Genomic DNA, 9,800 nt, shown 5'->3' with positions numbered 1-9,800 from the left:
AACCATGGGGTGGAAGATGGGCTGGTTTTTGTGCCTTTTAAAAAGGAAAAATAATAAATTAATAAAGGCATGACACATGGCATCATGTCATTGGCCCGTTTTTTAAACTTTAAAAATTTTAATCCTTTTTATCTCCACCACACAATTAGTCAATGGTCAAAATGAGGATAAGGGAAGACCATGTGCTGGACAAATGTCCTGATGGTGGAAAATTACTGTTTTGCCCATGGGGTGGCAAAATTACCATTTTACCCCTATACTTCGAAAAATACGAAGAGTAAATTTTTTTCACTTTTTAATCCTCAAATCATACTCCAATAAGTCAAATGGGGCTAAAAAGCTTTTTTAAAAATTCTCGTTTTGTCCTTAGATGGCAAATGATCATTTTGCCCCTAGATAGTGAAAATTCTAGTTGGACTCCAAATTGATCTTCGAACTCCAATTTACCATATTAAACCATTCTGGGACTTTAAAATTCTTAATTTTCTCTTAAGTTCTCTATTTGATCTAGTCGAGGTTTAAATCAACTTTGTTGTACGTCTAGGTGCAATACCGACTTTTTGTAAATTTTTTTTCGGGACTCTCTTAGCATGCAAACGTGCTATCCATCACATGTATGTCATGACAATTATTTTTATAGATTCGGGCTTGTCATCTTCTCCCCCACTTTGGATCAACCATATGATCTTTGTTCATGACTGATTTCGACATCCGGCTTTAATGTTTTAATATTATTTTATTCTAAGAATTTTATTTTGTCTCCTTGGTACCTGAAATAGCTTATTATGCCTCACTTGACTTATGAATCACCTTTTATCTCACAAATTATCTTCTCTGATAAAATTATTATTATTTTATTGGTATTTTCTCACTTGCGAAATATTTTATCCTAAACTACTCCTTTCGTCACTTATCACTTTTAAACATTTTAATTGGCCTCAATTTTCATTTGATCAACTTTATTTATCAATTTATCAAAGTATGGGGTATTTCATGCGAGGTTGGCTTGTTAATCGAAAAGGGAAGTTGATGTTAACGTCTCCACACAGAGTAACGCCGCAATCCTTGTTTCTGCTTCTAGCGATGCAAGCTTCCGGGAGTAGAAATAAAGCAAGGGCGGCCATGAGGCCAAACCATGGAAGTTGTGCTTTTGGTTTAGGCATGCTAAAATTAATTTGGGTGGTTTGTTGATGAATAATGCAGGGGGGAATCTGGAAGGGGAGAGGAAGTGTGTGGCATGTGTTGGGGTCGCTCTTGCTCCTTTTCTAATGTCGTGTTAAAGGGTACTGGACTTGGGAGGCTTGTGGTGACTTTCCTAGTTCACACAGTGAGTGCTGAGGGGAAAAAGAGAGTGGAAAATAAGTACAACCGAAGGGAGAGAGGATAGAAGAAAAGTAGTGAGAAGAGACAAGGGAGGAGGAAAGGAAAGGAAGGTATACGGTAAGAAAAGTGTATAAACAAATAAAATTTAATTTGCACATAATAGGAAAATTAAAAACTAAAATATATTTAAGAAAAAGATGAACAAAAAATAAAAAAGATATGGAGGGAGTCTATATATATTTGATATACTAGTTTGTGGATTATGATTTGATCAAATCTCTAATTAGTTAATATTTAAAACGTAAGGACATGAAATATATGTAAGTAAAATAAGATCAATTCCATAAAAAATAAAATTAAATAAATATTTTACATTAAAATAATCATTTCCTTTAAAGAACATAATAAAATATAACCAATAAAATTCAATAAATAAATTTTTATATCATAAAACTATGTGAATGCTAAATTACGTTACCATAATTTAACAAAAAAGAAAAGACCCGTAGTTTTTCTCTTTTTTCCCAATCATAACTTTCATTCCTTTTTTCCCTATGGTTGATTTGATTTTACAATGCATTGTAGGCAAGTATACGATAACAGATGTATGTGACGAGGCCTACATCGAATACGAATACAAGCATGATTTTGAATGTGCATAGCATAGAGAGACAATCACATAGAAAGACTTAGATGGCCAGCCTGTTGGGTAAAGCTATTGCAAGCTTGTGGCAAGTCACATCCGACTCCGTGTCACTTTAACTAAATTAAGGTGTTAGGTCCTTGACGCGATGGTGTGAGGAATTGACCGACAAAGCTGTACACGGTGACACGTTGTTACACTGTGTCGCTCTGTATTGAATCTTGCATAAAATGTGTTTTAAAGTGATATTGAATATATATATATATATATAATTTTATTTCAGTGAAAGGGAATCTATGTAGAGACTTATCTTTTTTATAATATATGCGATTAAATGCTTAATTTGGTATTAAAATTTTTGAGTTTTTGTTAATTTAAAGGCAAAATTTTTAAGTATAATAATTAAAGATAAAACGTTTTCGATTTTCTATAATTAAAGGTTAAAGTAAAAAGTATCTGATGCATGTAAGACACATGCATGACGTGGATGTTAACTTTGATTTAGATTTGTCTTTGATGTGGCAAGTAAATTTGATTTTTGACAATCGATGTCATTTTGCTTAGGAAAAGCGACTTCGTTTTTCCCTATTTGATTATTCCACGAAAGTAACATTTCTCAACATGCTATGTAACAAATATTTAGAAACTTGTGTGTAACAACATCATTTTTTTAACATGCCATGAAACAACTTTTTCGACCATGGCATTTAACGATATATTTTATAAGCTTGGCCTCTCACATATTTGTACATTCTGAGGAGAAGTTCACAGATACCTAAAAATCATACAAATCATGATATATCAACATTTCATACAAATCATTAACAACACTTTATACAAATCATTAATAAGTTAATATCTAATGGAAACGACTAACACTTCATATACAAATCATCCACTCGACTGATAGGTTTAACTGTAAAGTGATGTGCTTCATTGAATTTTTAGCTCAACCGAGAGGTAGCCCAAGACCTGCGAGGCGTGAAAGCTTTCGCCTCTTGCTCATGTCGTTCATGGAAATATCGTCAGAACATGTCTCTAATGAACTTGATCAGAACGGTGATTCGCATTTGTCTTGCGTACTTCATCAATGAGTTAACACATTCCATAATGTTCGATGTCATAAGTTGGTATTACCTTACCAGTGATCATGTATGTGCCCATCTCTGAGGAGAAGAGCGTTGGATTGAAGAGAAGATAAAGCAGAACAGGTGAAATTAGGAGAAAATTAAGCGTAAGATTTAGATCAAAACGATACCGTTTGGATAACATGCCAAATCAGCTACTATATCATCAACTCAAACAATTTTCAATCGCGTGTGATACACTTTTCATCCACTTGTCAACTTAACCCTTAATTGTAAACAATCGAAAATGTTTAGTCCTTAATTATTACAATTGAAACGTTTAGTCTTTAATTAAAAAAATATCCAAACATTTAGTCTCAATTTAAGCATTTAGCCCAACACATGCATATGCACACACTCAAACGAAGGAATGAAAATAGGAACAACTGTTTTATGAGAATCTGTTCTCTAATTAGCCTATTGGTTTAATTAAGCTTTGAGACAAATGACAATTAAATGCATAAGGAGCCGGTGGACATACTTTACAAGTAGAACCCACATTTAACACTTTTTGAACAAGGTAGAAACTACTTTGCACCACCAGCTACTTTTCCCTACAACTTGGTGGAGCCAGCCTCTATGAGAGCTGGTTAAAAGTTTTACCCTATTATCGTTCTCGAGCGAGCTTCTTTTAACATTGCAATTATATCAACTGAATCTCATTCTCAATAGACACCCATTACTCATTAACACATGCATGGACAAGCTGAATTTATGTGTCTTTTTTATATCTAATCTTAGGCTAAATAATAAAAAATAATTTTTCTTTTATCCGAATTTATTCAATTTTTCATTAATGTAAGATAAGTGAATTTTTTTTTATAAATGAGAAAGTAATTATAATAAAAATATTACATAATTAGATAAAATAAAATATCACGAATCTCATATTAATAAAAAAATTTTCAAATTAAAAATATAACCCGTGACAAAATAAATCTTATTCTCTTAATTTATAATCTTAGCAAAACGAAATGATTCCACAAATTTCCAGCCAGTGATGATCACCTTTTCCATTCTGGTACGTGAGGTTTGTTTTATTTATTAATTAAAAATAGTTACTTATAAAATAAATAAAATAAAATATTTTTGAATAATATATATATGTGTAATGGGTTGACACGCTTTGATAAAGATGACAAATAATTAGACAGCCATGAGCCACAACCTGCCTAATTTTGTCTTCTTCTTCACATTTTTTTTTAATTTGCATGAAAAAGTTGGGCATGTGAGAAGCTTTCCCACCCTAAAGGACTTTGACCTTCAAAACACTTCTTATTATTCTTCTACTTCCTTATTCTGCATATTCCTTAGCCCTGGAGCTTCTCTTTTTTTATTTATTTACTTTTTGAATTCACCTTTTCTTTGTCAAAATTCTTCGCAAACCTCGCACAAATCTATTCACTTACATAAAAAAAAAGATTTTTTTATGAAATTTTTTTTTGGACAAAGTCAAAATTCTGTTGTAAGATTTTTTTTTTAACGATCTTTCATAAATATTCCTTAAAAAAATAAAATTGAAAATGCTTTACGTCAAAAATGAAAAAAAAATTCGTCTCCAATGAAAACGTATGCATGCTGTTGAATTTCATTTAAATAATTTAACTTTAAGATGTTAGTTTTGTTGAAATTTTATAAAAAATCTGATAGAATTTTATCGAAAATTCAATATAATTTTATCAAAAATTTATTAAAATTCTTATAAAAAATTATTGAATTTTTTTTTAAATTCTATCGCGAGATTTAGACAAAAGTAATCGAAAACTGTTAAAACTTCCTGTACAATAATAAACGGTTTCATAAATTGTTGAAATTTTATTAGAATAAAGTAAACCCGGAAAATTATATCAAAGTCTGTACACTAACACTATGACTTAAAAAAATGAACAAAGTATCAATATAATGTAAATACCTGGGTGCAGGACGTGACTTAAATACGTAGGTGCATTTTAATAAAAATTAAGTAGAAAGCAGAATCATATATAATTGAAAATGAGGAAATTATGGTTAAAGTGTAATACATATTGAAACATTATTTTAAAAAATTGCAAAATTTAAGAAACTTTTGGTAGTCAAATATTATTTTTATTTTTTATATTTTAAATACACAAAAAATGACAATGAAAATAAGAATAAAAAAATTACACACTTTTCATTTTCTCTTTCCCAAACTTTCAATACTTGTGATCAAAAAGCAAGAAAACCAAAAACATGAAAGAGGAAAACAATCGAGATGAAAAAATCATCGAAAATGATTAAAATATTGTCCAAGTATTCAATTCTTATGATATTTGAATTAAATTTGGTAATCTTTCTGTAAAAACAAAATGATCAAAGCAAAAAACAAACTACAACAGTTGTTTGATATCTTTTTCAGAGATTCAATTAAAACTCAACTAAAAACAGAGAAAATTTAGCAGTCTTCTCTTTCCTTGAAAACGTTCAATGGCAATGAGATGAAAAATAAGAGAAGACGGAAAGAACATTAAAGAGGAAAAGGAATGGGATCAGTTTAGTTTGAGGAGACGTTCAATCATTTGATCCCTCCCTCTGTTTTTCTCTCTCTCTTGGATTTGCTGATTTGCTTTTCTTTCTTTTTTTTTTAGCAATAAAAAAACCGCCCACGCAGCACACTTTCGAAAGGCTCTCCTCCTCCTCCCGGCTTCTTCTTATTTATTTAGTTTTTTTGTAAAGAAAAAGACCCAAAGAAAAGCAAAAGCAGAGGGACACAGAGAAAAAGCGCCAACACCATATCACACAAACAAAAATCACAAATCATCTTTCCATTCCCACCAAAAAGCAAAGACAAAGCAGAAAACACACCCCATTAAGCAAGCTCAAAAGCAATAAAAATGCAAAGCCGAAGCCAAACCATAACCATCAAAATCCCACCTCTTTCATACCCTTCATTCCCATCCCTCCTTTCCTTTTCAGAGCTACAGAAAACATGTCAAATGAGATTGTTCCTGTTGATCCCATCTTTGACGAAGAACCAAAGCCCAACAAACAACCAACCATTAGCCATGGAGAAAAAGAAGAAAGTAAGGGAGTTACAAGGTCACTTACTGACGGTGAAAGTAGTAGTTGTCGTAGTGGTCGGTATGTTTCTGAAATGTTTAACGGTGAAAGATTGCCTCCTACTTTGGCTTCTGAAATTCAAAGGTTTCTTAGAGTTGCTAACATGCTGGAATGGAAAGCCCCTCGTGTTGCTTATCTTTGTAAGTCGTTTCTTTATTTTCAATGTCTTTGTTTTTCTTTTTTTTTTTTTTGTGTTACTGGTTTTAGGGTAAACCAGGTCTCAGAAAAATTATAGTTGTAGTTTGCTAACAGGAAGTTTGAGTTTTGAGGATTGGGAATTCTAATGATTTATGGGGTTATGTTTAGGCAAAATGTGTTGAGCGGCCACATGTTCTTTCTCAGCAAATCCTTCTCAAGTATTGCCAAGTCAATTAGTTTTTGATTGGATGGCTTTTATTCAATATGAGTGTGAACAATTAAAAGTTATCCTTTCAATTACATGGAGTATAAAAGGAAAAATTTTGGGAATGAAAACAATCAGAAGGCTACTAATTGAGCTCTCTAATGGAGGTTGTTGGTTTTCCTGGTGCTGGCATGTTAAACCTGAGGTGTTTAAAATTGTTACCTCATTTCTTTACCCTCATGTTAAAGTCAAGCTATCACACCTTTGTGGTATGGAAAACTTCATGTTCTAGTCCTTGGAGTTCTTTTATGGTTTGTCACGTTAGTTTAAGTGCTAATTTTTAATTTTATTGTTATAAAAAACAAATGCATAAATCAGTTAGAGAACAGCTCTGTTTGGCTAATTTTATTGTTATTTTGTTTGACGAAATGAAAATTGAAATTATTAAAATTCTTAAATTTGGATGAGCAACTTTGACGAATCCTAATTATTTTCATTTCAAATTCTACCTTTGAGATTAAATTTGTGAAATTTCTTACTTTTTTTAATAAAATATTAACATTTATTCTGTTTCTCTTTAATTTTATGCAACCTTTTGCTTTTTAACTCTAACTAAAAAACTCATCTTTTAACTATGTTTCTCGATTTTCTCCATAGTATTATTAGTAACATTTATAGATTTGTTATTTTAATGAACGATGGGAGTAAAATGGAAATTTAGTGAAATTAGAAAAACGAAAAAATAAAAGAGGTGAAATGAAAAGAATGATACTCCAACTTTCTTCATGTCTTAAAAAGAATTAAAATCCAGAAAATAAAAAGGACAAACAAAGTTTGCTTTTTTTTTAATCAAATGGAAGCTCAAGCTTCATGCTATATTGTCAAATCTTGGTTCGATTACACTTACACCTATAAATTTGAATATTTTTAAAACATATCAAATCTCTAAATTCGTAAATTTCCTTTGATCCCTCAATCCGACTTAATAGTAATGCCACATATCATAGCCCATGGAAAAACTCAATGAAAAATATAAAGGCCAAAACTTTTCCCACAAAAAAATTCCAAGAAATTGGGCTTTGAACAACTTGAATGTTTGATTTGTTAAATAAGCCCAAAACAACAATGATGACCTCAGGGTTTGAGAGTCCCTCCAAAAACACTTTCTGTTTTGCTAAAACAAAGTAAAAGGCGCTTGTTTCTGTTTATGTTGAAAAACTATTTTGATGAATTATTAGTAATGATGAGAAATCTTGTTTTCTTGGCAGCTAAAATGACCTACTAAAAAAAATTGGGAAGTAAATTTCCTTTTTGATCTTCAATATTATACGGAATCCACATGAAGCTCACACCCATGAATGGTTAAAAGTTTAATAATTGCTAAGAAAAGTTTTGCAGGAATGATGCCTTTAACTTTCTCTTGCTTTACTTATTTATTTACCTTACTTTTTTCATCCACAATTTTTCAGTATTTCATAGTAAACTTTCCCATACAGTTGATATCTCATGTAGGCTTTTTATGCTTAGTTTATATCTTATGCTATTTCATTTTTGGTATATTCTCTTATCTTTAATCTTATTGCTTATCGGTTTTAGACTTGGTAAACATTTCTTAAGTTTCTTTTCGTTGTGTGGCTTACACTCTATGTTGGGCAAGGAATGCAAGAGACTCAACTTTCACTTTTCAAGCATGACCTATATTCTCATTGTGAAGCTTTTTTTTTTCTTTCTTTAGATTGGTAGAAGTTCATTAAAAAATGGGCAAAGTCTCATCAGAAAAAAGAGATCCCAAAAATCAAATACAAAAGCAACAACAGACTTAGGAATAACAGTCCCTGAAACAGCAAATAATGCAATAGCAATAATCGAATACTTAGATGCGATGAGAAGTTCGATCAACTGCAAGCTTGGCCAGGCTATCCGTGAGATCGTTGGTTTCACAAGAGATGTCGGTAACAGACCAATTCTCAGTTCTTTTCATCAAGCAATTAATCTGTCTGAGAATCCCTTTGAAATGCCAACGAGTAGAGAAGGGTAGTTGATCCTTAGTGAAGGTTTATAAGTATCTGATTTCTCAAGTTTCATTTGTTATTCATAAAATAAAATAAGATAAAATATTTCTTAAGTTTTATGAAATTTTTTGTTGAAAAAAGTTATATTTTTAACAAATATTTGATTTGTTATGAATATTTTTGTGAACATCCATTTATTCTATCTATATCTAGATTTGATATAAATTAGATTGGATTAGAATTTAATCCATCTAATCTCTAAATGTTATCTTCATTTTGTAAATTTTATCAAGATAAGGGAGTTATTTGCCTATAAATAGGCCTCATCAATTCATTTGTAAACACACACTTCAATAAAATCTTTTTTCTTCCCTCTAAATACTTTCTTTCTTTTTTTGTTCTTTCAGTTATCATTATTTGTTCTTTTGAGTTATTTTTCATAACACGTTATCAGCACGATTCTCTAATCTCTCACACTTAAGCTTCACAAAGTCGAAGTTCAAATTTTCTTCAGCTATCACAATGTCAAATCTTACAAAGCTTGAATTTGTGACTCTTGATATTACCGGTAAGAACTATCTATCTTGGATTCTAGATGCTGAAATTCATTTAGATGCTATGGGTCTTGGAGACACAATCAAAGAAGAAAATAAAACATCCAATCAAGATAAGGCAAAAGCAATGATTTTCCTTCGCCACCATCTTCATGAAGGATTAAAAATTAAGTATCTCACAATAAAAGATCCAGTTGACCTTTAGAAAAGTCTAAAGGAGAGATATGACCACCAGAAAACAGTAATTCTGTCAAAAGCTCGTTATGATTGGATTCATCTGCGATTGGAAGATTTTAAAACTGTAAGTGAGTATAACTCAGTATTATACAGAATTAGTGGAGAGAAAAAGTGGCTGATGCTGATTTGTTAGAAAAAACATTCTCTACTTTTCACGCCTCAAACGCGCTCTTGCAGCAGCAATATCATGAAAAAGGCTTTAAGAAATACTCTGAACTGATTTCATGTCTCCTTGTGGTTGAAGAAAATAACGAGCTATTGATGAAAAATCATGAATCTCGACCAACTGGTTCAGCTTCATTCCCTGAAGTGAATGCGACATCATTTAGAAATTCTGGCCGTGGTCGTGGTCGTAATCGTAGTCGTAATCATGGTCGTGGAAAAAGTCATCATAATTATTGTAGTCATGGTGGTTACATAAATTATTATTCTAATAATAAGAATACCCACCAGAAGTGGATGAATAGTGAAGAGATACATGGA

The 9,800-nt window shown here is 31.3% G+C and overlaps 1 protein-coding gene across 2 annotated transcripts; it reads left to right on the top strand.

Annotated features, from left to right (window-relative positions):
* Positions 6,022–8,764, top strand: LOC18594486 (putative callose synthase 8). 2 transcript variants are annotated; one of them, XM_018124927.1, is made up of 2 exons: positions 6,022–6,311; positions 8,250–8,764. In XM_018124927.1, the coding sequence occupies exons 1-2, from the start codon at positions 6,041–6,043 to the stop codon at positions 8,255–8,257; spliced, it is 279 nt and encodes a 92-aa protein (XP_017980416.1). In that variant the 5' UTR covers positions 6,022–6,040; the 3' UTR covers positions 8,258–8,764. The 2 variants fall into 2 exon arrangements, with proteins under 2 accessions (XP_017980416.1, XP_017980415.1); XM_018124926.1 differs by lacking the exon at positions 8,250–8,764 and adding an exon at positions 6,478–6,808.

This window comes from Theobroma cacao, chromosome 7 (assembly GCF_000208745.1).
Source record: "Theobroma cacao cultivar B97-61/B2 chromosome 7, Criollo_cocoa_genome_V2, whole genome shotgun sequence".
NCBI classification, from domain to species: domain Eukaryota; kingdom Viridiplantae; phylum Streptophyta; class Magnoliopsida; order Malvales; family Malvaceae; genus Theobroma; species Theobroma cacao.
This window is presented reverse-complemented; position numbering and strand designations above follow the sequence as displayed.